Below are 27972 nucleotides of genomic sequence, written 5' to 3' on the forward strand. Positions count from 1 at the left end.
ATACGATATTGTATCGTCTTTATTTTATGTAACCTAGATTGAAATGCATAAATAATTTTATGTGTCAATATTTTTTCGGATTTTGTCAGTCGTTGGTGCCACGACGATTTAAACGCCTTTTTTGGAATCCTTGAGATTCGATTAGCTTAGGAATAGTCGTATGAATTGATTCTCAGAGATGAAAAGATTTCTACTAAAAAAATCGTGAACGAGGTAAGGTTAACTCTTTTGGAAAATTCGAGAGATTTTGAATAAGAATAAGAATATGCTTCGAGCAACGGATAAAGAGTTAGGTCCAAGAAGCGAAAAGTTTTTTCCGTATCTTCTTTGCCGCTGGGCCTACGCAAATTTTGATGTCTTTTCTGGGTTCCTGGGGGTCGAATTCGTCTAGAAAAGATCATGCGAATGGATTCGGAGACGAAAGATTTCCGGCTCGAAAAAAGTAAGGCTAATTTGGATTTTTAGTGAAAATTTTCAAGACTCCAAAAAATGCTGGAAACAATTATCTGATGCACTATATCGACATAATTTTGCAAGACGAATCGATTGCGCATATTAGTCCCAAAATGCCGTCAGCTATTTCACGTTGTTTCTTTATTTTTTCCATTTAGCCATAGTTCCAATTAATAATCCTAGGTTTTAAATTCTTTGAATAAAAATATAAATGAGATCCATTGACCTAACCATGTCGGAGTCAACGGTGTCGGTTTCTATCGTTTCTATATACGCGCAGCATTTTGCCGCTGCGTCCAACGGTACCCATTTTGATGAGCGACTTCTCTTGCCGACGGCGCGGTGCTGCCGCGTCAAGTTGCCGTTGCGTAAATGTGACGCTCGTGAAAATCCAGCCTTATCATGTCTATGCTTATCGTTCGTGATTAAGAACAGCTGTTCGCTCTCTTCCCGACCATCTCAGACTCCGATCATGGAAGGGAAATGTCAAAATTCCGATGTCGACGCAAAATGCTTGCTGGCGCAGTTGAGTACCGCGAGAAAAGAGATAAACAATTTAAGGTAGGAATTCGTCCCTCGTTGCTCTTCTCCCTTTTATTGACAATCAAACGCGGACGGCCGAAAGCTGCGTATTCTGGTCCATAACGTGTATAACATAACATAACCAAGAAAGCCACCGATATCGACTTACGCAAATAACAAGTTGATGAATTTCCAATAGAACTGAAAATCCGAATTCGTCTCCGTAATATTTCAGGCAACAGATACGTAATCTCCGTTACGTCCATGATAAAGACGTCGAGAGCATCAAACGCCTCGTCGGATCACGCACAGCAGAGAAAAAGGCGTTCATGTCAAATCCAGACATTTCAAAAACACTCCTGCCAAGCACGAGCAACGAAGTAGACGAGAGTCTCAAGTTGAAGCCCATTGGAGTCGTGTCAACATGGTTTCCAAACAAACGAGGAACCCCTCGACAACCTGGAATATGCGACAAAGCACCAGGAAAATTAACACTCTTCAATTCTATCTTTACCAATCCTGAACATGCCTTAGACGGCCTTAAAGACTTCTCACATATGTGGTAAGGATTGTTGAAACATTACTTCAATGATTTTGGTATCAATTAATGGTTTACTACAAAAAAAAAAAAGAAGTTATTAACACTTTTAAAAATGGTTAGGGCAGTTTCAAAACATTTAAAGGAGCTGGTATGTCTCTCATACATATTTTATAATTTCTGTGATTTTTCTCTTCAGGATACTCTTCCACTTTCATAGGAACGAGTCAACTCATGTACGTGCTAAAGTAGCACCACCTAGACTGAATGGAATTCGAACCGGAGTGTTTTCAACCAGATCACCGCATCGACCTTGTCCGATAGGCCTGAGCCTTGTTAAAATCATAAAAATAGTGAATTGCACTATTCTCTTTGAGGGCGTAGATATGGTAGACCAAACCCCAGTGTTGGACATCAAACCTTATATACCGCAGTACGACAACCCGTTGTATGTTGAAAAGTACAGCAGTAGAGAATTGGAGGGAAGTGGTTTGCCAGATAGAGAATCACGGGGTAATATTGATGAAAGGACAAATCTGAACTTTGATTCAAGTGAACGATTGAGCGTGCAAAGTCTTGTCGCATCTGAACCGAGCAATGGCATGAGAACTACGTTACACGAATCGTATTATACTAGTACTGACGGTGCAGCTCATGGCATAGATATTTCTAGAGATGAGGAAATCGCCCTCAGATTACAGGCGGAAGAGTTTGACGGACACTCGGAATTTAGCAACTATTTAGAAGCTAGAAACTGTCACCGACCAGTTGATAGGAATTTAGATATTGTTACAGGATTTGATAATAGTAGAAGCGTCACACTTGGTACCGGCAACTTGGATGGGAACAGAGAGATGTCTAACGGGTTAAATACGGACCTGGGTTCATTTGACGAACGAGAATTATTAAGTCCAGAAATTTCTCTACAAAATACTGTAGACTCTATGCAAAATTCTACACATACTTCCCGGAATGGTGGAATCATGCCCAGAGCTTTAGAATTGCACAATGAAAATACAGTGTATAATATACAACATATTGACCTCAATCCTCAAGCTAATAGAACAATGTCGTTCAATTCGAGAAATGTGGAGGTCAACAATCCCAGTGATCAAATATCAAGAAATACTAGGCTGCTAGACGGTGCGGATGGAATAAGTACTGACTTAGATTTAATTGACCTGCGTGCAGCGAATTCGAGGCTTGATAATTCTCCGATTCGAATGGGTATTCGAGAAGCGCCTGATGGGGAGGAAGGTTTCACGTCGCAAACTTTGTCAAATATACAAGGTGTAGCAGGATCCGCAGTTTCTCAGAATGTTGGAAATGGTCAGAACATCAGAATCGAAAGTAGAGGCCACATGAACTTGGGGCAGGAAGAAAATTCTTCTAATGTAAGGATACCAGATTGGATATCGAGACCGTGTGTATCGGCGTTAACTGTAACATTTAATGAACGAGCTTTAGTACAGTTGAACGAAATTCTAGGAGACAAAGCAGACCAGCAAAAACATGCTATAGAAAATGTTTTATGTCAAGACCCTAGATCGGTTTACTTGAGGCAACGGTGGGCCAATCAGTTTTACACGTTTTTAATTCACGAATTACATATCAGTTGTAGATTTGACGATAACAGACATATTGTTACAGTTTTTCAAATCCGTCATGCTGGCAGGATGTGCGAATGTGGAGAGCCAGAGTGGCAGTGTTTAGGGCATTCCCCCCTTACGTAATAGCTTTTATATTTATGATGCACAGTTTGTAACGTTTGTGCTGCTCTTTAGTTTTAGCTATGAATACACAAGCCCTGCTAATGTTGAATAGTGAATGTATCGCTGTGTGCGGGCATTGTAGTCCAATTTGAAAATTATTGTACTTGATGTACTAGAACGTCAAAAAAAAAATACCGTAACATTCACAGCTGTCCATTATAACGAAAGAAATCAATCAAATATCAGTTTGAATTAACGCCATGAGTTTTTTCACGAAAGAAATATGCTATAATGAATCGGATATATGCGGTGATTTGTTTAATGAAGAAATAAGTGTGCTTAGAATTGCAGTCGTAGATCAAATTCTACTTTGCACGCAGAATAAGTCCCGAATATATTAAACAACTTGAATTTTCTATCAATAGATTATATGTTGTTTTATTATGTGTTACCAGGAAAATATGAAAAATATTTTCCTTCTATGATGTTACTTACATACAGGGGACTGCATTTTAATATTACGTTTTTGTATTTCATCAAAGTTTACGTTAAAAAAGTACTCGTTCGATAGTTCGAGGTGATATTATGTCAATTTTCAGTCAAATTCTATCATGATTTTTTTAAGTGTAACCTATTACCTTCAAAATTTTATTTTATATATGAAACCCTGGTATATATACGTATATTATCTATTATATTATACAGGCAACTATGAAGTAATTTCTGCAATTAATTACGAGCCAAAGTTCCTATAGGTTTACTTTAATGTGTTTGCACGTTATTCTTTTGTATCTACTTAATCAGTAGATAAGATAATCTTAAAGTTTAGTAATAATGCACAGGTCGCAACGTTGAAAAAAGTGGCAAAAATGTTTTCCGTAATGAATATATGATTAATGCACGTCTAAAAATAATCTCAAATGATCAATAGTTTAATATAGTAATATCAAGCTTTTGTAGAAAACGTTAATCCGTTTTTAACAATGCGCCAAACAAATGGCTTCAGAAATAAATAACATTTTACAATGATACAAGTATATATCAAATACATACAGTTACTGATCCATTCACTCCATATCCACCTCAATTTTTAGGAATTCATAACATCAAACATATAATGAGGAAATTTGGGTAAACCGTCGATTTCCAGAAAATGCAAGTAGCAGATGAATGTAGTAAAATATGTTTATTATAACATAATGACGCGGCCACAAGTTGAAACAACTTGTATATTATATGCGTAATTAAACTACGTGTACAAAAGAATAGTTGCATCTGCGCCAGCCGAAAATACCCAAGGTTGAATTGGATGAAACATGACATCTAGAATACCAAAATCGTTGTAAGTCTCATGATTGCACAGTCTTTTCAGCGGTACAATCAGTGGGTTTTGAAGAAGGTCGCTGTAAAGAACAAAAAAAAGTGTCAGAAGTTGTTTCTTGTAACTCAATAAAAACACCTAACCGATTTACTTACTTGTACACCATCCCGTGCGATACAATCAGACCTTTGTCATCAGCTCCAGAGGCAAACAGTGGATAACGCTTGTGGAACGCCACACCACGTACGGCTGTTCCATGCAATCGCAAAGTTTGATAGGGCTTCGTACTTAAATCCAGATCGAACCAGAGCATCTTTCTATCATATGTGCCTACTAAGATGTTGTCACCACCTGCACAAACGACCGATTCAATAAGAGAAGAATTTTTAATTTTGAAATTCATACAAGTTGCCAAGAAAACTATGAAACTGTATTGATTACCAGGATGTATTGCCATTGTCGATATCCACATAGAATTTGATAGCAGTTTCTTGACCATCTCCTGTTTAACCAAGTCATAAACTCTAACATTCCGTTGTGTCTGAAAATTTGTGTAAATTACTCAATTGGCAAAGTAACTTAATAATCACAAGCACGAAAATATATATGGCAACTTACCGCGACAAATAAAAATGGTCTTATGGGATGGAACAAAACACATTGCACCAGTCCCTTGGACTTGCTGAATGGCAATTGCGAACGCCTCTTTGACAACTGATTTATTAGAACAGACCTGTTCTGTCCATCGGGCATAACAGTGGCTAAATAGTCACCCCTGGCATGCCAAGTCACCTGCTTCACAACTTTAAAGTGATTCAATATTACTCGAATACCATTTCGCCAATTTTCACCTTCAGCCTGTTCCCACTGAACTGCCGCCCTCACCCTTTCATTCACTGAAATACAAATAAAAAGGCTTTAGTACATTCCCAAGTAGTTTCCTAGCTTCGGTTTTAGTCATATATTATTGTCCAACAATCTTATTACCTATTGCATCGCTTTGAGGTATGATTTCTAGAAGCTGGTCCGTTTTGCTTGTGATTAAGTGGTCTCCTACTCCAGGGTTGACTAATAAAACTTTCTGATCTGCAGCAACGGCTATTAGCGAAATTGCTTGATTTGGGCACCATGCGACACTTCTCACAATGCCTCCACAAGGAATTGTGTTCACACATCTGCCAGTTGCAATTTCCCATACTGAAAACATGTTGTCAGTCATTATCTCGCCGTTTCAAATTTTTTCCATAATTTTTTATCACAATTGAACTGAAATGAAAAAGTTTCGGCAGAATAACTCACTTTTAAGCGTCATATCGTCTCCTCCGGAAGCGATATACTGGCCTTTAGCTTCAGCAGTGAAGGATCTTATCATGTCAGTGTGCCCCTTAAATACCATTGACACGGTAGTGGGGAATGGTTGTAAATCTTGAGGACTAGGAAGCTGTGGAACCAAGCTGGCTGGGTCAATGGTAAGCCTCATTTTCAAAGCTCTCGGGCAAAGATACAAGTCCAAACATCTCTGAAACCGCTCTTTGATGTATCTTGAATAAGCGGGAACTTCACGAAGTGAATTAAACTTTTGTGGAATGAAGTGAAGCTTCCTTTTCCATGGCGTGGACTTCAGCTTATTCCATTCCTTCATTTCTTTTTTGTCAAAGAGATACTCTGGCGGAGGATTATAGCTCTCTGCGTGACCAGGCAAATGCCTCTTTGGTGCCGGTATGTGCTTGTGAATCCTCCGCATCTCCTCAGCCTGATCGTCCGACTGCCACAGCATGTAAAAATCTTTGTTTTCCTTGTTCTTCTGTTTTTCCTTCTCCATCTCAACTGTTGACTTTATCCAACCCATTTTCAGAGCATGAACTAGCTTGGAAACTTTCTTTGCTTCCGACTTTGAAGGCAAGAATGATCGTTTGTGCTCTGGGAATTTGCGCAATGGCGTTTTCATCACTTCAGACGTGAACCACTCGACCCACGGCTGTAGAAGTAATGGAGAAATAAAATTTCAAAACAAATTTCAGAGATATTATGAAAGCGTTGAATAGAATCCGTTAAGGAACAAATAACTTACCGTGTACTCGTCAAATTTAGCATCAGGTATCTTTTGCTTCTGGATTCTCGTTATGAGCTCGATGTCAGCTTCGCTGAGTACTACGTCTTGCCCCGTCATGGGATCTTTCACAGTTCTCCAAAAATCTGGGTCCTCCATTCTCTTCAAGAAGTTGTCCAGCTGATCTCCTTTCTCTGGTTTTAAAATTTTTTTACCATCCCAGTCGTACCCAATGTGAGGATATTCGTTGTACCATTGCAAGGGGATATTTCCGACAGTGTTTCGAATATCTTCCTCATCTGAACTGTCTTGTTCATACTCGTCAACATTACTGATCTGTTTTTCTACTGCTGGGTCACTTGCATTGCGACTACTATTCACAATACTTGATTTATTCTGCTTTACACCATTCTCAGAGTTTTTCTCACAACGATTGCTCAATTTTACTACATTTTTGTTTACATTTCTGGCTGGCTTCTTACTTTCACTGCTTTCCTTATTAGACTTTACTAAAGATTTGTTATTTGATTTGGGCTGCCGAACTTCTTCATCTGACTCCTCGTTTCCAGATTCTGAACTGACTTTATTTTCAGAATTGAGAGACCCATCACTCTCTGCTTCTGAATCTTCTTCGTCTTCATCTTCGTCGTTCACAGAATCACCATCATCCTCTTCGTACTCTTCAGAGTCAGATTCAAATTCTAGTTCTTCATCTTCATTATCAGAGCCAAAAACAATTGGATCTTTCTCAGTATCAGAATCGACGACATCATTATCCCCTTCGACTTCATCGTCAGTGCTGTCATCGTCCCCGTCAAGTTGATCGGTGGCTAGAAAGTCCTCCGATCCTAAATCCTGGATACACAGAGTGTCACGTAATGTACAACAAATTGCCAAAGAGAAACAGTGATGACAATAGTATCTACGTTACTATTACAGATTTAATTTTTTTACTGGAGCTCAAAGCTGATCCAACTCAACCTAACCTAGGATGTTTAATACATCTTTAAATAGTTCGAATATTCATCTTACCGAATTCTCGTCCAAGTCATCATCGTCTTCAAGTTCTTCGACACTATCTACTCTTCCTTCTTCTTCATTTGATTTTTTCGGAATGATTGGGCTCTGCTTTCGCTTACCTGCTTTTTTCGGGGCACCCATCACTACGTACGGGCAAATTCAAAGACAGCCGCTTTGGGCAACCGCGTTGTTTTTTGAGGTTATGCAGGACACGTGTTTCGTTTGTGCACTCCGATAGTTCGACTTGCGATACGCAAACTTCCCGCAATCGATATCTCAATTTACATTTCAAACCAGCAGTGAAAACCACGATAACAGCTCATTTTCATAGTACTGAACTATACGCAATCGACGTCCGGATACAGATACTATAAAGTTTAAACTCTCCTTAGAGCGTTTCATAAGTATGATACTAATTTTTTTAAACTCCAAGAAATTGTGAAAATCTCTGAATCAATCTCCTCAGAGTTTTCCATTTTCAAGCATTTTTAATACATACAATACATTGGTAGCCTATAGAGCGATAGTCTTAGGTAACCCTGTGTATCCTTAACTTTAAATCAAAGATTGCAATAAATATTTGTATAAGAAACTACAAACTGTATACACAGTGATTTTTTCTTACGTGGGACTTTCTTGTACAAACTGAACACCTTTCTCACCGACGCATTTTTGATTTGGCTGAACTTATAGTATTTTTAATTTAAAAATTTTTACAATAGTTTTTTTTTCATACAACGAGAATTGCTAGAGCTAGTCTTCTAATCGCACACTCGAAGAATTATTTACGTGGGCGACAGACGCTCTACCGAATATAACGTGTCGCTATTCGACAAATGATGAGTGTGAAGAGGGAGAAAAACGTATATAAAATATGTATATAAAAACATTTTTTGTCATTCATATTACAAATAATGTAGGTAATATAATGTTTACATTTTCTCATAAAACTATAAATCAATAACAATAATACGACTGATTCACCATTTCGTTGCCCTAGTATTTGTTTGTCCTACGGGCTATTTCCTAACAACATCCGAGTTTCAATCAATAATTCTGAAATTAAGAGGAGTTTTTTAATTCAACCTGACAATCTTCCGCTACTTTTTCCCGCTTTTCAGATCAATAAACTGGCCATTATAATTAATTCGGGGTGATAATATATTTAGACAGTTGTGAGAAGTCTACATTTACTTTTTGCAGCGATAATAATAAATAAGGTTGTGTATCCACATCATATTTTGTGTCAGACGCTGCGTTACGTGCACGAATTAAATTGAATGATACAAAAAGTTATTTAAATACACATAATTGATTGTAATAACAAAACTTATATTTTTTCTCGAGAACCTAATATGTACAGCAGCCTGAACACTTGCAACTCTTCGTAACCAAGATGGCGACACACGAACTTGTAATTTGCTGAACCTACTGAACTATCTGGCAATGTTTTACTGGACCCTTAGACAAAAGCAGAAGCTAAATAATGCCCCGATTGTAGCTTCAGCGCTACCCGCTTGTGCGGCCCTCATTTTAACAGAATTATCAATAGCCTTGATCATTGATAATTGAGAACAAAATTCAATAATTTCATACAGAATGGTGAGTTCAAGACGGTTCGTACATCGCACGAAGTGATTCTCAGCGCTGGAACTGTCAGATCACCTCACATTCTACTTCTCTCTGGCATCGGGCCCAAGGAACACCTCAAGTCTATGAACATCACAGTTAACAAGGATTCGCCTGGTGTTGGCGGAAATTTCTGCGGCCAGCCGTCTATGAGGTTCAACTTTACTGTCAATGACACTGATAAGTACGACAACAATCATGCAGTTGCTGCTGAGTACCTCGCCTCTCAGACTGGCCCATTGTCCAGTAATGGAATAACCGCGGTAGTCGGTCAGCTAGTTTCCAGTAAATCAACCCCTGACTATCCCGATATGCAAATACATTTTGTTGGTTACGACGCCGCCTGTGCACTCGGTGATATCGATGCTCTTCGTAGCACGGGGCAGCGCACTGTACAGTTGGTACTAGTGTTACTGCGTCCGAGGAGCAGAGGTACGTGAATACCGTGTAAAGAGGAGGCCCATGGTTGTTTCGCAATGGTTCTTCAACATTAAAGGAAAAACAATACTAATCCCCTTATCCGATGTTTTAGGACGAATCATATTGAGGTCGATCGATTCTTTACAACACCCTCTGATCTGGTCTAACGACCTGAGCGACCCCAGTGATATTGCTATCCTTTTAGAAGGAATAAATGTTATTACCAAGTTGACGGATACGGATGCAATGAGACTCTACAATTTGACGTTAGCAGTATCAGTCTTGGAACCCTGCAGTAATAACACTTTTGGCAATAACGAGTTCTGGAAGTGTATGCTACGGTATGGTAGAATAGACTTATCTTACGGAAGTGGAACCTGCAAAATGGGCCTCCAGCATGACGCAATGGCGGTTGTTGATCATAAGCTTCGAGTGCGAGGCATCAAAGGACTGCGCGTCGCAGATGCTTCCGTCATACCTCAGGTGAGTTTTTAATAACAAAATGTTGAACTCGATAAAAATATCTAGTTCTTCAAGTGGTCAGAGTTGAAAATTGACTGTGCAGTTAGGTATTGGTTTAAAGGTGACAACGTGAAGATGACTATCGATGTTTTTAAATCAACGTATAAGAACATTTACGCTGGTCCTTGCTTCACTGCTGGTTTGAAAATACCTCTTCACTCCTCAGCGGTCAAAATCACCCTTATAACTTTGTTTACAGACAGTTTCTGGAGATACTGTGACAACGTCAATGATGATCGGGGAGCGAGTAGCAGAATTCATCAAAGAAGATGCGGTTGGTTCTTAGGATTAAAGAATGGGAGTTGCGGCAGATTAAGACTGTTAATGTTTGTAACGACCATCAGAAATACCACGTCACAATCCATGATTTGAGATCGAGGGTAATAAAAATGTGTACAACATTACGAATCACATACAGAGCGATTTTTCCTCTAAAACAAATATTTGTTTTCTTCAGGACATAAACTTACTGTCTAATCTCCAGCCGTTCATTTATTTTCATGAGAGCATGCCGTTCGTCCACAATAAGTTTTATACGTCAAACATACCTGCAGTCGACTCGACGGCGACATTTGACTTGATAGAACTACTCCGTCAAGTGGGTTGTATATTCATTATTATCAGTTGCAAGACCTGAATAAGCACCGATGCGACACCAACAGTGTCATAAAATCAATATTAGATCGTAAGAAAAGCCACGACGAACAACATTATGTTGTCAGACAATGAAACAACAGGGTGAAGGTCGGTCCATTTCAAGAGTTGGTCTATGAAATTTGAAATATTACGGTAGAGATTCACGAGATGAGCGAGTCTGGACAACGAAAAAAAAAAAATTGGCAAAACTTCCTCACCTGATATATTTTAACTTTGTGTAGCTTAGTTTATTGGGATTATTAATTTAGTTATTCAAGTTGATTGATTCGTAAATATATAATATATAAAAATTAAAATGCGTAAGAAAGTGTATTGGGCAGCCAAGAAACGAAATGATCCCGCCTATATACAACCAATTTCATGCATCACGGAAGTCTTTTAAATACGAAATAAAATATACGATGAAGAATCATATTATGGAGCGCCAGCTGAGCAGTTTCACATATGCTTCGACTATCTGGATTGGAACTTAAACGCCTGGGCTTGACAAGACCAACTCCAAATTTCCTTCTGACAATTAGCCATTTCTTTTATGCGTCAACCTCTTATGTCCATCCATCCGTTCTGCTCAAAAAATGCTCACCCAAGTTGGGTCCATTCTCAGCTCGTCTGTTCGCATCATAGTCGCGAGGTCAGAGCCCAGATGCTATTCAGCTCTTCTATTTCAAAGATGTACTAGCGGCAATGGTCCCTCAACTTGCATCGATTATCAACGTATCGCTGAGCTCCTGCTCTCCTTTCCTGAGTTCTCGAAGAAGACATATTTGGTTCCACTTCTTAAGACTAACTCCCTAAAACTCAATGTGTTTAAAACAAACGCTATCATCCTCGGTAGCTCTTCTTATTTACTTCAGTTATGGCACCCCAAGGCTGCTCCTGTTCCTCCTTTCGCTATTAACAACTCTGTTGTACCTGACTTTACGACACTGCGGATCTGACAATGAGTGTTAATCTGTCCGCTGACCTAAGGTGGAACGCACACGTTGTCCAGATATCCAGAAAGGTTCACTTCATGCACTCGTCACTCACAGAGACCTACAATTAGTAGTAAAACACTCACTCATGTGCTTTGTACTGATGCCCTTTTCTGGAACCTTCACATATCAAGCCTCTTTGATGACATCTGCTACGCATGCGTGGAACGATCTTCCCGACGAAATTCTTTACTATGTAATTACTTGAACTATTCAAATGTAAACATCTGGCTTATTTTAGATTAGTCGATACTCGAAATGATTAGTGTCTAGACTGTAATCATAAAGCATGAATTTATGTTGACAAATTTAAGTTGGGAAATTCCAGCTTACGGTATTGTTAAATTTAGTATCTCGAATGTCGACAGTAATCTGAATCTGCTAAATTTTACTATTTACGGTATGAATTATGTGAGATGAAATCGTTAATGCATTATTACTTAATTTGCTTGATTGTTTATGCTTAAACGTCTGATTTGCGTGCAGTCGATTGTATTCTCTTATCTGTACATTGTCACTCCACCCTGTAATTCTGTTATATTATAGTTTTACTCAACAAGTTTATGACTTGTTTGTTAATTTGATCACTGTTGACAGAGTGGATTTTTCAACTCAAATGCGTCAGCCGTGTCGCTGACTGTTTAGTGTACAAAACTAATATTGTGCACGAACGGCATGTCTTTAAATAAATAAGTGAGCAGCTGAAGTTGTACATACGCTTCGATTCATTCTGACCCCTTCGATATGCCGAGTAATTTTATGATCCACGGTTTTGAATAAGCACCGTTAACACTTCCAACAACGCACCTCATTTTTCCGCTCGTTGGATGATCCAAATTGTTCGAAAAATGGCTCGAGAACGGCCGTCTGCGGCAAATCGGAAGTTTTTTTTTCTCCTTTAACAAAATGGTTACAAAATTTGCAATAGATTATCGGAGGCCGTTTCTTAAAAGAAATATTTCATTTTCCTAAACCTCGACGTCATTTTCGAAAAAATGGCAGTTTGAATTAACCCTTCGAGTCACACATTTTTCTCCTCAGTGTCTTAGCCGGAATTTTGTTACGTGTGAGTTTTTTCGGGAATCTGAGGTCAGAATTTGACCATTTTCTAACCAATTTTATTTCAGGGTTAATTCAATTTTCTTTTTAATTTTCTCTTTAAGAAATGGTTTCCGGATGGTTTTGGAACACTGTGCGTCAGGCAGTGCCAACAGTGGTCATTAGGAACCGTGTGTCGCAAAATAACTATGGATTTCCAAGAGGTCAGAATCAATCTAAGCGTATGTACAATCTCTAGCTGCTCACTTCTTTACGAGAAGACATGCCGTTCGTAGACAATATTAGATTTATACACTAAACATTTAGAGAACACGGCTGCCGCAGTAGACTTGAGAAAATCCACTCTGTCTTTAATGCTGTATATGTTTTAATACCAGCCGCAAAAGTCTGAATAAACACCGATATGGCACGAACAGAGCACTAATATCAATATTGTATGATCATACAGGTCGTCCACAATAACAGTATGTCAGAGGATACATATAAAACGACGGTATGATGTTCACTCCGTTTCAAGAGTTCATCTAATAAATTTGAAATACTGCGGGGAATCACAAGATAAGCGAGTTTTCGCAGAAAAACTGAAATTACGACGTTGACTGTGATTCCAGTTGATTGTTGATAATCAGAAAAACGTGGTGACAGGGAAAGATATAATTCATGTCAATAACGGCTGATATTCAAGATGTATATCAAGTTGCAACTTATCGTATTGCTATCCGTAAGGATGACTCATCACCTAACTTTGGCACAAACCTGTAACGAGAGGCAACTTCCAGGCCCTTCTCTAGTAGAAATGTGCAGTACCAGTGACCCTAACTCCGTGATGTTCATGTCTGTCCTGGACTCGTTGATACAGAAGAACGAAAAAATATCAGGAGCATGCGAACGCGTGACGCCCATCGAGGTACCAGATCCCGAGTATAACTTCATCGTAGTCGGTGGTAAGTATTAAGCGATGGAAGTCAGATGTGAGTAACTTATATCAGAAATTCCAGTCACGTTAACAACGTTGAAAAACAACATCGTGATCTTGCTTAGAATATTCAAACTGATACCTATTTCCGTCGGTAGTCCCAAAAAGGATTTCTTCATTGACTAGGGTGTCCGAGAACAGTTGCAAGATTTTTTAGACTGGGCAGATCACATAAATCGTACCTGATGCATTGCAAAGTTACAAAATGCCATGAGAACTGAGCAAGAAATTGGTAAGTGCTGGATATGAAGGATGTTCAAAACATCTTCTTTCTTCAGGTGGTGCGGGAGGTTCTGTTGTGGCCGCAAGACTGAGCGAAATTTCCGATTGGAAAGTCTTGCTTCTCGAAGCTGGTGATGACGAACCTGCAGCTGCACAAATTCCGAGTTTCGCCGAAACTGTAGCTGGTAGGTCGTAGAGAAATACTGACGAGTTGAATTTACAATTATGTTAGAAAAATAAATCAAATCTCTGTCTGGTGCAAGCTTCCAATTTGAGCTGGGGATACCAAACTTCGAACGAAACTCACGCCTGTCTTTCATCCAACGGTTCCTGTCAATACGCCGCGGCAAGAGTTCTCGGTGGATGTACGGTGCACAACGGGATGGTATATTTGAGGGGCAATCCAACGGACTACAACAATTGGGCTGCTATGGGTAATGAGGGCTGGACTTGGGACGAAGTTAAACCATTCTTTCTCAAGGCGGAGGATAACGGTGAAATCGATAGAGTTGGAAGATTCTGGCACGCCACTGGGGGTCCGCTTTCCGTTGAGAGACCTCCTTATCATCCTCCTTTTGCCGATTATCTGCTTAAAGCAGCGGAAGAGGCAGGATTCCGTATTAGTCAAGATTTTAACGGAGACGTCGTGAGTGGTTTCGGAATGGCACAAGCCACTATGAAAAATGGAGTCAGACGTAGCAGCGCCGCATCGTATCTACGGCCCGTCAGGAACCATAAGAATCTACACATTTCCTTGAACTCCACCGTCACAAGAGTAATAATCGAGAATAGGAAGGCAGTCGGCGTCGAGTATTTTAAGGTAATGATTATGTTACTCATACCTTATATGTCCTACATGCAGATATTCAAGTACTAAGTCTCCATCCACGTGCGCTTATGTCATTGCTCTCATGTGGTACCATCGTTGGGCTGATATATTGTGTTGGGGTTGAGATCCATTACATCCCACGTATGACCACCGATTGAATACAAATCTGAAATCAAAATTGGGGGTCGGTGGACTAATTTTATCACTAGAGTCAAGAAACTAGTTAAAAAATTATTTCAAAGAAAAGAGAAGATCGTAATTTTTTTCTCATACAACAGCCATCGATATCTATACATATACATGCCATATCCAAGTGTCACAACCACGCAAAAGTCTAATAAACTTTTGTGCGGCCTTCATTTTAACACAATTATCAATAGCTATATAGTTATTAACAATTGAGAATAAAATTCAATAATTTCATACAGAATGGTGAGTTCAAGACGGTTCGTACATCGCAAGAAGTGATTCTCAGCGCTGGAACTATCAGGTCGCCTCACATTCTACTTCTCTCTGGCATCGGGCCCAAGGAACACCTCGTGTCTATGGGCATCAAAGTTGTCAAGGATTTGCCTGGCGTTGGCAGCAACTACCACGACCACCCATTCGTCTTGCTCCCTTTTAATGTCAGTGAGCCTAACGCTTACGAGAACAATTGGGAAGCTGCTGCCGAGTACCTCGCCTCTCAGACTGGCCCATTGTCCAGTCATGGAATAACCGCGGTAGTCGGTCAGCTAGTTTCCAGTAAATCAACCCCTGACTTTCCCGATATGCAAATATATAACATTGCTTACGATGCCTCCTGCGCACCTGGTGATGTCGGTGCTCTTCGTAGCACGAGGCAGCGCACTGTAGACTTGGCACCAGTGTTACTGCATCCGAAAAGCAGAGGTACGTGAATACCGTGTAACGAGTAGGCAAATGGTTGTTTCGCAATGGTTCTTCAGCATTAAAGGACAAATAATACTAATCCCCTTATCCGATGTTTTAGGACGAATCAGTTTGGCTTCGAACGATCCTTTAGTACATCCCCGGATCTGGTCTAACATGCTTAGCGAACCCAGTGATGTTGATATTCTTATAGAAGCCGTAAATAGTGCTATCAAGTTGACCCGTACGGAAGCAATGAAAGCCTACAATTTGACGTTAGCAATACAAGTCCTGGAACCCTGCAGTAATTACACTTATGGCAATCACGACTTCTGGAGGTGTATGCTACGATATGGTAGAATAGACTTACCTCACGGAAGTGGAACCTGCAAAATGGGCCCCAAACATGACGTAATGGCAGTTGTTGATCATAAGCTTCGAGTGCGAGGCATCAAAGGACTGCGTGTTGCAGATACTTCCATCATGCCTGAAGTGAGTTTTCTGACAAGATGCTTCAATCGTCACACTCATATGATAACCATCTCTTTTTATTATTGGAAGAAACTCTCTCTTCATAAAATTAATTTAATTTCTTCAGCTAATAAAAAGGGTAGGCTATAAAAATATCTACTTTGATGTAAATTCGCACCCCCAACTCATAGATAATGCTGAATTCCCATAAGAAAAAAGTTGAGGGTGCAAATTTACACCCAGGTTGAGGTTTTGTTCAGTGAGGATTGCTTCAGTAGTAACTGGAAAATGTTTTTCAACTCATAAGTGGTGGAATGTACTTTCAATTCTTGCTTCACAGATAGTGTCTGCGAATACTGCCACACCAACAATGATGATCGGGGAACGAGCTGCAGACTTCATCAAGAAGGCTTCCAAACGGTTAGAAGATCGAAGAATGGAATTTTCTCCTACCTACGAAATGTACTAGCGTGATTAGTCAGGTACATAAATGTGACAGGAAAAGGTTACTGTTTGAAGAAATTGATACTGTATGTATTCTAAAATGTGTAATATTGATTTGTAACTCAGGATTGAAAATATAAACAACGTGTATGAGATTACAAACCGTTTATCCTATACCACCATTAATGCACGGAATAAAAGGACCACATGTTTCGGCCACTGTGATCATGATTCAAATCATTGTCTTTCTGATTCAATAGAATATTGTCGTTTCTTCAATAATGCGCCTTGTAGAGCAGGTGGTTAATAATCAAATCCATGCTAATGCTACTTTGAAAGAAAAATAATATAACAACCATTTATTCTGCACAACCATTATTAGCACGAAAAAAAATAAGACAAAAGGTTATAATCAAAGCCATATGTTTACTGCAGATTTACATTTCAATTCAAATAGCATGGAATTAGCTTCCTTAAGTCCCATTGTTTTTGTACATTCAGGTTTTCCGTTTTACCTTATCAACTTTATAGTTTAGAGCATTCTTTAGGGTTTCCATTTTCTTGGTCCTGCGCTCTGTAGTTTAACGCTTACCGCAACTCAACCACACGAGGAAGTCAATGAATTCGCCATTGGTCCATATTTCTGCGTAACATCGCGATTTCTCTGCTTTTGGGTTCCGCTTGGAATTCGGAGAAATGTTTGTAACGATCATCAGAAATACCACATTATAATCCATGATTTGAGATCGAGGGTAATAAAAATGCGTACAACATTACGAATCACATACAGAGCGATTTTTCCTCTAAAACAAATATTTGTTTTCTTCAGTACATAAACTTATTGTTCTTTTTCCTGCCGTTTATCTCTTCATGAGAAAACATGCCGTTCGTTCACAATAGTCTTACACGTCGAACATACCTGTAGTTAACACAGCTGCGACATTTGATTTGAGAAAAACCACTCTGTCAAGCACAATGTATAATTTTTAATGGCAGTCGCAAGGCCTGAATAAGCACCGATGGAGCATTGACAACGTCATTATAACAATATTAGACGACGATAAGCCACGTCCAATAACACTATGTTGTAAGATAATATAAATACAGGGTGATAGTCTGACGCTTTCAAGAGTAGGTCCAGAAAATTTGAAATATTGCATTATTAGAGACACAAATTTGTGATAACGACTTTTATTGTGATGTCGGCTTCATGCGAATGAACAGGAAATCCTGAGATTGAAGTAACGGTTTAGCAGGAAAGGATAAAATTGAAGTCTATAACGGCTGATACTTGGCATAAAAATGAGATTCCAATTTATCGTAATTTTGTCTGCAAGTATACTTTATCGCCAAGTTCTTTGTTTCTCAACATTGTAAAATGACAAAACACCTTGGGATTATCAGGTTTCATAGAAGTACTGTATGTCACATAGATACGTCTATTTTTCATCGACTTTGAACGCCGGTTCTAGTCTATTTGTGTTCACAAGCCACAAGTATCGCAAACCAAACGGCTTGAATCGTAATAATTGGACAATATCTCTCTATGGAAATATTTATTCCATCAGTGTATAAACTTAGTGAACAATCTCAAGCTGTTCACTTATTTATATGAAAAAGTTCCGTTTCTTCACACGTTACAGGTACATACGTCAAACATACAGATGACGTGGCTAGATCATTTGACTTGAGAAAATACTTTGTCAACCCTAACACATATTTTTGAACAGTAACCGCATATGCCTGAATAAGCTACGATATAGAGCTGACAGTCTCGTAATAATAATTTTGTATCATTATATAGGCCACCGTCAACAACACTTTGTCCCATGAGTAAAACGACAAGGTGACGGTTAGTCCATTTCGAGCGTTCGTCCATGGAATTATTAGAATTGTGGTAGATATCTCGGTAGATATTCATAAAATAAACGAGTTTTGACAGAAAAACTCCGATCACGACTTTGACTGTAATTCCAGTTGATTCTTGATAATCAGAAAAACGTGGTGACAGGGAAAGATATAATTCATGTCAATAACGGCTGATATTCAAGATGTATATTAAGTTGCAACTTATCGTATTGCTATCCGTAAGGATGACTCATCACCTAACTTTGGCACAAACCTGTAACGAGAGGCAACTTCCAGGCCCTTCTCTAGCAGACATGTGCAGTACCAGTGACCCTAACTCCGTCATGTTCATGTCTGTCCTGGACTTGTTGACACAGAAGAACGAAAAAATATCTGGAATATGCGAGCGCGTGAGGCCCATCGAGTCACCAGATCTCGAGTATGACTTTATCATAGTCGGCGGTAAGTTCTAAGCGATGAAAGACAAATGTGAGTAACTTGCACAGGAAAATCTTTGAACGTTAGCAACGTTGAAAAAGAAACTGATACCTATTTCCGACGGTAATCGCAAAGAGGATTTCTTCATTGATTAGGGCATGCTTGGATACTTGAGAGGTTCTTCCGACTATGCAGATCATGTCAATTAAACCTTATACATTGTAAAATCTCTAGTCACCCTCAAAATTGAAGATGAGTCTTACTTCAGGTGGTGCGGGAGGTTCTGTGATGGCTGCAAGATTAAGCGAGATTTCTCACTGGAAAGTCTTACTTCTTGAAGCTGGTGATGAAGAACCTACATCTGCACAAATTCCGAGTTTTGCCAGTGTTATACAAGGTGGTAAATAATTGAGACCAAGCTTAATTTGTTTAATTTATGATGGTCTTTGAATTCATATGATGACCACCAGTCAAATCTCTGCTTTGTATAAGGGTCCAGTTTGGAATGGGGATACCGAACCACGAACGAAAGTCACGCCTGCCTTTCAACGAACGGATCTTGTTTGTACCCCGCAGCGAAAGTTCTCGGTGGATGTACGGTGCACAATGGAATGATCTATTTGAGGGGCAATCCAACGGACTACAACAATTGGGCTGCTATGGGTAATGAGGGCTGGACTTGGGACGAAGTAAAACCATTCTTTCTGAAGGCGGAGGATAACGCTGAAATTGATAGAGTTGGAAAATTCTGGCACGCCACTGGGGGTCCGCTTTTCATTGAGAGATCTTCTTATCAACCTTCCTTTGCCTATTCTATTATAAGAGCAGCAGAAGAGGCAGGATTTGACGTCAGTCAAGATCTCAACGGAGACGACGTCACTGGGTTTACAATAGCACAAACCACAACCAAAAATGGAGTCAGACGTAGCAGTGCTGCATCGTATCTACGGCCCATCAGGAACCGTGAGAATCTACACATTTCGTTGAACTCCACCGTTACAAGAGTACTAATCGAGGATGGAAAGGCAGTCGGCGTTGAGTACTTTAAGGTAATAATTATGTGACTTAGGTTTCACATACTCCATGTCGAGATTATAGGGCTTACAACAAATCTCTGTCGCATAATCGTTGGGCTGATTGTAGTGATGAAAGACTAACGTCAATCCGTCCGTCGTAAAGCCAACCCAATTGCTTAGGTAGAATGAAGAGGGTAAACGGTGATGCCATTGTAGTTTGAGCACTACCTGCTTAAATATGGCCTATTTTGACAAAATCCTATGCCGATTAAGCGCAGTATATTATAATTTGATTCAGAGTGGTGAGTTCAAGATGGTTCGTGCATCGCGAGAAGTGATTCTCAGCGCTGGAAATGTCAAATCGCCTCACATTTTACTTCTCTCTGGCATTGGGCCCAAGGACCACCTCAAGTCCATGGGCATAACAGTAATCAAGGACTTGCCTGGCGTCGGCAGCAATTATAACGACCACCCGTTCTTCCCACTTACTTTTACTATCAACGAGAATGATGTATACGACAACAATTGGGCTGCTGCTGCCGAGTACCTTGCCTCTCAGACTGGTCCATTATCCAGTTATGGAATAGCTGGGGTATTCGCTCAGCTAGCTTCCAGTGCAACAACCCCTGACTATCCTGATATCCAAATATTCAGCACTGGTTACCTCGCTGACTGTGCGCCGGGTGAAATTGGGGCTCTTCGTAGCACGGGGCGACGTACTTTATCATTGTCAGCATTGCACCTGCACCCGAAGAGTAGAGGTATGTAAATACTGTATAACGCAATGGCTCATGAAGATCTTACAATGACATTCCAATATCCAATGAGAAATAATACTGATCCTTTCATCCGGTGGTTTAGGACGAATTAGTCTCGCCTCGACTGATCCTTTTGAAAGCCCCTTGATCTGGGGTAACTTTTTGAGCGAATCTAGCGATGTCGATCGTCTTTTGGACGGAATAAATAGTATTCTAAAGTTGACTAATACAAATACCTTGAGATCCCATAATATGACGTTGTCAATGCCAACCGTCGAAGCCTGCAGAGATTACACTTTTTCCACTACTGAGTACTGGAAGTGTGCGTTACGCCAGAGTGTAAGAGGCGTGGGTCACGGAAACGGATGCTGTAAAATGGGCCCCGATCATGACGCAATGGCAGTTGTCGACCATAAGCTTCGAGTTCGGGGTATCAAAGGACTGCGCGTTGTAGATACTTCCGTCATGCCTAAGGTGGGTTTTGTGACAAAACTTTCAAATTGTCAAGCTGGTATTATAATCATCTCTTTTTCATCAGAAATTAGTCTATTGTCACACGATTGATCTAATTTGTTCATGTTATCAGAGGGTAGGCTATAAAAACATTCAGTCGTTTAAGTGGTAAGAGTGTGAAGTTGTGGCTGCAGTTTGATATCAGTTCAGAGGTCTTATTGTAAAGGTAACTATGGATGGTGCGATATCAACGTACATCAACGCATACGAACGTTTACGCTGGACCTTACTTCATTGGTAGTTTAAAAATATGATTTCATGCCTTGGTTCTCAAAACTACCCTTATAACTTTATTTACAGGTAATTTCTGGAAATACTGCGACACCGACAATGATGATTGCGGAGCGAGCAGCAGATTTCATCAAAAAACATTACCATTGATTTCTACGTGGTTGAACAGGAGTTATTCCTACGAAACGAATGTACTTGCGTGATTAGTCACGTATGTAAACGTGACTAAAACACCGGAGTTTTCAAAGAATCTTGCATAAGATTCATTTTGAAACTTGTATCGTCTATCTATAATTCAATATTAAAAACAATAAAAGTTTATACGACACTACGAACCGCTGACTTTGCGTTACCGTCAATATTTTTTATTTTTGTGGAGAGAAAGAACGGATACTCGAGACGCTAAGCAATTTAACAAAATAAAATAAAATAATACATTCTGCAATCAAAGTGATTAAAAAAAAACAATTAACGAAAACCGTGACTCTGCTCTAAATTTTCAACAAACAAAAGCTACTTTATGCGTTATCTCGAAAACTCAAGCTACGGCCACCAAATAAGGCAAATGAATTTCGAGAAACTCCTCAACGCAATTTCAAAATGGCCAAACGTTGGTCGGTATACCGATTTAAATCGGTCTCGAAATTTCTTCGCAGATATTCGATAGCGCATACCGCGTTTCAGCTACACCAGAAATTGGCCTGCGTCGTAATCAGACGATTTCTCTCAGCCGACTCAAACCCTAACTCCGACAAACTCTTTCGAAAGTTTAAAATTGTCAGTAGCTCGTGTCTTTACATCCGCTTTTACAATTCGTAATATTGCTCGGTTCTCATCGGCTCTACGATTATGTATTTCTTAAATCTAGCACATCGCTACGTCCATTTCCCCTGTCGCGGACGCTGATAGGCGGTTGGATTCGTCGTGACTCCGGATTGGTCCGTGGTGTAGTGACGACTGATGCGCTGGTGTATCCCTCGCGGCAGAGCTCTACGTTGGCGCTCTCTTCGTAGCCTCGTAAAAAATAAATGTGAAATTCCGGGACTGTCGCTGGCGCGCAAAAACACATTTCTCACTTGTATGATGTACATTTATTAATGTTTAAGGTGCATGGAAATTGGTTCACTTGTTCAAAATGTCATCTAATTTAGCTACCAACTTGTGTGATTCAAAGTTGTACAAATGTTATCGATAATTAAAAGTACCTAAGAATTCGTAATTCTGTCCACGTTCCGAATTTTATTTCTTTCGTTTTGTCAGTATGTAATATGTATGTGTTTTATGCACATTGATAGAATGATAAGTCATTGGATGGTATAGTACCATCATTTTTAAAACATATACGCTGTACGTAACAGAGTTTGGTATGTCCGTCAGTAATAATAAATTGTTACAGGCACACGCAATAAGTTTGTTACAAAAATATTAATAACAAAGACACGATTAAAATTGCAGTTCATAAATAACAGACGTCAGATGAAACACATGATGTAAAAAATGGGAAATCACAAGTCGGAGACTTGCTCGTTAGGAAATCGGCAGGTCACGTTCCAATCCCGCAACGCTGAAACCACGCGATTAAGATTCGATTTCCATTGGTTTAATTCTTTCACCGTATCGCAGCATAACAGGTTTCTGTAAAGAGAATATTGATGGTGTTTTTTTGAAATCGAACAAAAAATACCCCAGACAAATACAGTCACACAGCGGGTTCAAGTTCTACTTTATACAGTAAAGAAATTTCGTCACCTGGATCGAAAGCCAGGATAAAAACGAAGGCGATAACTCACCGAACTACAGTGCAGGACAATCGGCACTCGAGTAACATGCTATTTCTGTCCAACACACTCCTCTGTCTGAAGGTTTCTATCAGCAAGGTCCTCGGCTTGGCGCACATCGATCTTTCGACGGTACTTATCTCGGATGAGATGCAATTGGTAAGATCGATGGTAGTCAGCGGTTCCTTGTCTTCCTGGTCGCACGGATAATTCCAAAACATCAGAGTTTGGCCCTGAAGGACGCACCATCTCCGGTTCCAAGCCGCAAAACCACCGGCCTCGTCACCGTGGGTCAAAAAACCAGCGTGGGAAACCGACAAGTGGAGCTTGCAGGAAAGCGTCAGGTCGATTGTACCGCGAAGAACGCTTCCTTGTAATACCTGATAACACAGCGTACATTCGAGTCGACGAACCCAAAACTACAGAGATTATTGTTCGAAAAACACATATAGATAGCTACTCACGGAAGTCAAGGGCCATGGCGAAGTCAAGCTCAGATCGTGCAGATACAGTTCCACCGTCCCTGAAAGTACGAAGGAGGTGTTTCTGATCGGTGCAGACTCAATCTGGCGCTGTTTTCCCGGTGAAATAGGCTTCTCACTTTTTCTAAGTATCAGCTTCTTGGGGGAGGGACACGTCGCGTGTTTTTCAGCCTTGTTCAGGTGATATTTGTCGTCGTAATTGAAAGTGGTCCTGCGGAGTTTCAAGCAGTAGATCCTGACGGTGATTTTGAAGTTCGGGACGAGGTTGGGGATGAAAAATGTGTCCGGGAATATAATCCTAGGACTTTGTAGCGGGCAGGATATTGGTCTGGTGGCCCATACGGACGGTCCTTGGGAAACGGTGATCACGAACCATTGGACAAAGTCCCCCGTCCTGGACTCGAATTCGAGTATATCCTCTTTCAGTGGTAGACTGAAGTTCTTTATCGTAACTTCACCCGTTTCGCAAGGCTCCTCGACGTTATTGTTTAGCTCCGAATTTTGTCGCCGTTTGATTTCTTCGAGGATAGCAGTTTTCCTCAGGCCTGCGACCAGAAGTGATCTCTCCGATTCAACCTGCTCGGTACTCGACGAGAATTCCTTCATCGAGTGGCAGAAGGTCAGTGCTTTATTAGCCTGGTACATTATCGTCTGTTGAATGCTTGCTTCCTGAAGGAGGGTTTGTATCGTCTTGTCGTCGCTTTTGAGCTGCATCGTTGAAGCGGCATCGTTCCTCGTGGTTTTTGGCTGAGACTTGAGTCCAGGTCGCAGTTTCTGAAACATTTTATCACGTCAATCATCACGCAAATTATGAAAGAGAGAATAACGCCTGTAGGTACATATCAAATAGTTGATAGAACACCGTGAAAGATAAATTGGACTAAATGTGTTGCAGAAGGCTCAACATACGTTTTTAATACTCTGAGTGAACGATCTATAAATCGTCATGCCTCTGCTGAAAGTGCTGGTGTACGGATGAGGGGATTCAGTCATCTGCGTCTTCCTCAAAGCCGAACTGCTCTTCCTCTGTGCCGGCGTGCTTTCTTCGGATACCAAGTCACTGGCGCCAAATTCTGAGAAACTTTTTTGTTGCCCCTCGGAAGGCGGGTATGTCATGGTGGTGTTGTAAAGTTCATCCCCAAGCGCGTCGGCCAAAAAATTGTCAACATCATAGGGCATTGTGGAGTCGAGGGTCTTATCGTTCGGAGACGAAGTGTTCGGCGGGCTTGCCAAACCCTCGGGAGATTTCGGTGACGTGATCGTGGAGGATGTGGTAGTTTGTAAAGGGTGAGAACTGGAGGCGGTATTTTTTGACAAGTCGGTAAGTGAAGACTTTCGAGTCGATTCTAAATTCGGCTTGAATCTGTCATTCTTACTCACATCGCTATTATTTGCGGCACATTTCATCTCGGGCGTTTTGGTTTTCTGGTCCAAATTCGATATTGGCCCACCGCTGGTCGACGTTACACTTTCTGAAACCCTGCTCGACATTGCTAGATTATTAATATTATTCGGGGAGTCGCTGTTGCGGGTTGAATTTGTATTTTCATCGAAGTTAAGGCAGTTTTTGCTGACCGTCGATTTACTAGCCGTTGATGCCGTACACGCTTGGTCAGGATTGTAAGGTGAATTGTAAAGCTTTTTGGGAGTGTATCCCGTTGGCGTGAACTTAATCTTCGATAAATTTGGGTAAATCCGATCAGGTGGTGACAGGTCAATGTCGTTGTCCGGAGTGTAAAAGTCCGGATGAAACTCCAGCCGTCCAATATCGGCGTCTAAGCGTCTTATCTCAGCGGTTAGAGGGGTGGTCGGTGAGTCAGGAAGAACTTCAGGAATAGCTGAAAATCTTTTCTCTGCTAAATTACCTGTGATGTTCACATCCAACGATATCTTATCCGGTCTTTTATTTGCTAAAGTCTTGGAGGGTGAACCTTCGACTCTATCGTTAATTGCTTTCTGTTTACACTTGCCAATTGTTCTCAGTTCCGGTCTCATCGTGGGCGGTATCGAAATCTCCCCTTGCACAGTCTTCAACAGTTTAGGTTCCTCGGGGCTGCCACACCAGGAGTAGCGTTTTATTGCCTCACGATCATCGGCAATCCTGTCCAAAAAATCCTCATCCCTTTTTCGTTGCAGTTTTTTCGTTGTACAAGCATCGTGAAGCGGTCCTCGCCACTTCACGTTACCAAGTTCGAATCCTTTTATATACGTCGGCGGCGAACGCTGCTTGTCCTTCGTTGAGTTTTCAGTCATATTCAAAAAAGTCGGGTCAAAAGTCTCCGACAAATCCGAGTCACTTTCTCCCTCGTCGTCTTTTCTTTTTTCAGATTTCCCAGAGCGCGGTTTTCTCACATTCGAACAAGTTTCTGTTGTTTCCGCCTTCGCGGTGTCGTCACTTTTTGTCCGCTTCTGAGTTGTCGTTACACTGTCGTTGCTGTTTTCTGTATATTTTTTAGCAGGAATTTCACAAGTTTTCGACATTATTTTATCCTCGTTACTTTCAAAATTCACACCGATTCTCGGCAGGATCTCACCGTTCACAGATCGTTGGAGAACTCGAGGATTTTGGCAGTCAGCAGAATTAGACTTCGACTGGTCAGTAAGATGCGAGGAACTATCTTGGCCTGCAAAATGAAAATTGGGAAGATCGCTTCGTCGCGATATCAGACCATCACTCGTCGTTAGACTCGTTCTTCGTAGGGCGCACCGTTTGTCACCAGCAAACATGTTTTCATTGGAGTCTCCCCGGCTGATCATTTCACAATCTATAAATAGACGGCAGTATTACAACTTTTGGACTATGGAACGGCACGCACCCAAGTTTCCCCGTGAAAATAATTTTCAGAACAATACATTTCGTGTATTATTTACACATCGTACAATATACAGCTAACTAATTTCCATAATCATGGTTCTACATTTTCTGTATAATTAACAACTGCGAAGTGCACGAAGTAGTTTATGAATAATCCGGATTGAAAATTGTAGAATAAAAAAAAAAAAAAAAAAAAAAAAAATGTACCTGCAATCCCTGCGATCTTAACTGCAGGCTTGTCATTAATGGCTTGCAAAATGCTCGATTTTCTCCGCAGATCATCCGAACTGCAACGCAAGCTCCCCCCTCGAATTCGACGCATGCTAGCACGTTGTAGCATGCGCTAAGAACGATATTTTATTAGAAAATAATTAAGCGCAACAATCTCGAGAGAGCCCAGCATTATTTATTCAACTTTAACGAGAATGTGCGATTGCTATGACACTTAAATCTTATGTCAGCATTAGGCTTTGGACGTCTCTGTGGATAGTGTGCAGTTACTATTTATTCTACATACCCGCGTGAAGGGATCTTGTGTCGAATCCATCCTGGACGAAACAACAGCGGAACAGCGAAACACTCTTCACTACGGATCACCAACGAATGGTGAAATGTTCTCAAAATGCAGCAGCTCTCAGCGGTAGCTGATTCGTTTTATTTGCACGAACGAAATACTCTAGGGAGATAAGGAGAATAACCTCGCTGGGCACAATGAGTCAACTGTCAGTTCCTCAAGTTCAAATACATTTATTGGTATTTGAAGACTACACTCTTACGCGTTGATCTAACCAAAACACGTCGCTCTTTGTCAACAAGAGCTGGTACTATCAAGTAAAACTGACCGCGAAATATGACACATGGACTGTATGTATACGAAACTTGTGAAAACTTTTGAGGATGAATCAGTTCTTACCGATGAATGAAACAATTTTTGTGAATATGTATTTAGACGTGAATGTGTATTTTTAAATCAATCTCGCGTGAAGTAATTATTTGGAACATTTAATGGAATAACACGTATCATATTTAAGTAACCACGTAACATAAATTTTCGTGAATGTTATTTTTGAATTGAATTATTTGATGATGTATCCCTAATTTGATTCGGAATCTTTTAAGAATCGAATTCACCAACTTGCCTGATAATTTCCTGATTTTGCATTTATCTTCATAATATTTTTTTATATCTCTTTACAAGTACATTTGTTGTGATGAATCAGACCTACGATGACAATTTCAAAGTATTGTTCTATCTTCTTTAGTCCGTATATAATGTTGTGAAATTGGAACTACGAAAGAATACGAGTTGACTTGTTAATATTGAGGCAATGCAACTTACTGATTTGATACTTTGGAGCAAGGTAGTCGAAAATATTTTTTCCATTATCGATGAGTACAAAATCC

General features: G+C 40.2%; 5 protein-coding genes across 6 annotated transcripts; 3 read left to right on the plus strand and 2 right to left on the minus strand.

Annotated features, from left to right (window-relative positions):
* The first annotated feature begins 878 nt into the window (after positions 1-878).
* On the plus strand, positions 879-4244 carry LOC124415911 (tRNA (adenine(37)-N6)-methyltransferase). The gene is made up of 3 exons (XM_046896633.1): positions 879-1014; positions 1211-1537; positions 1713-4244. The coding sequence occupies exons 1-3, from the start codon at positions 926-928 to the stop codon at positions 3244-3246; spliced, it is 1950 nt and encodes a 649-aa protein (XP_046752589.1). The 5' UTR covers positions 879-925; the 3' UTR covers positions 3247-4244.
* A 150-nt stretch (positions 4245-4394) lies between these two features.
* Positions 4395-7870, minus strand: LOC124415890 (ribosome biogenesis protein BOP1 homolog). Its single transcript, XM_046896590.1, has 8 exons — positions 7629-7870; positions 6618-7451; positions 5846-6524; positions 5534-5743; positions 5165-5442; positions 4988-5087; positions 4702-4897; positions 4395-4628 (listed from the first exon to the last, which is right to left on the minus strand). The coding sequence occupies exons 1-8, from the start codon at positions 7755-7757 to the stop codon at positions 4475-4477; spliced, it is 2580 nt and encodes an 859-aa protein (XP_046752546.1). The 5' UTR covers positions 7758-7870; the 3' UTR covers positions 4395-4474.
* A 5534-nt stretch (positions 7871-13404) lies between these two features.
* LOC124413381 (glucose dehydrogenase [FAD, quinone]-like) lies at positions 13405-16799 on the plus strand. The gene is made up of 6 exons (XM_046893919.1): positions 13405-13821; positions 14132-14260; positions 14339-14895; positions 15333-15795; positions 15896-16266; positions 16586-16799. Exons 1-6 carry the CDS (start codon positions 13563-13565, stop codon positions 16712-16714), a joined length of 1908 nt encoding a protein of 635 aa, XP_046749875.1. The 5' UTR covers positions 13405-13562; the 3' UTR covers positions 16715-16799.
* Positions 16800-18604: 1805 nt separating this feature from the next.
* LOC124416318 (glucose dehydrogenase [FAD, quinone]-like) lies at positions 18605-21643 on the plus strand. The gene is made up of 6 exons (XM_046897250.1): positions 18605-18999; positions 19244-19372; positions 19468-20024; positions 20290-20752; positions 20853-21223; positions 21563-21643. The coding sequence occupies exons 1-6, from the start codon at positions 18741-18743 to the stop codon at positions 21641-21643; spliced, it is 1860 nt and encodes a 619-aa protein (XP_046753206.1). The 5' UTR covers positions 18605-18740.
* Positions 21644-22583: 940 nt separating this feature from the next.
* LOC124413365 (anillin-like protein 1) lies at positions 22584-27280 on the minus strand. 2 transcript variants are annotated; one of them, XM_046893900.1, is made up of 6 exons: positions 27086-27280; positions 26776-26911; positions 24663-26518; positions 23736-24527; positions 23284-23651; positions 22584-23128 (listed from the first exon to the last, which is right to left on the minus strand). In XM_046893900.1, the coding sequence occupies exons 1-6, from the start codon at positions 27113-27115 to the stop codon at positions 22999-23001; spliced, it is 3312 nt and encodes a 1103-aa protein (XP_046749856.1). In that variant the 5' UTR covers positions 27116-27280; the 3' UTR covers positions 22584-22998. The 2 variants fall into 2 exon arrangements, with proteins under 2 accessions (XP_046749856.1, XP_046749864.1); XM_046893908.1 differs by lacking the exon at positions 26776-26911.
* Between the last annotated feature and the right edge of the window lie 692 nt (positions 27281-27972).

Source organism: Diprion similis, chromosome 2 (genome assembly GCF_021155765.1).
Source record: "Diprion similis isolate iyDipSimi1 chromosome 2, iyDipSimi1.1, whole genome shotgun sequence".
In the NCBI taxonomy this organism is placed as follows: Eukaryota; Metazoa; Arthropoda; class Insecta; order Hymenoptera; family Diprionidae; genus Diprion; species Diprion similis.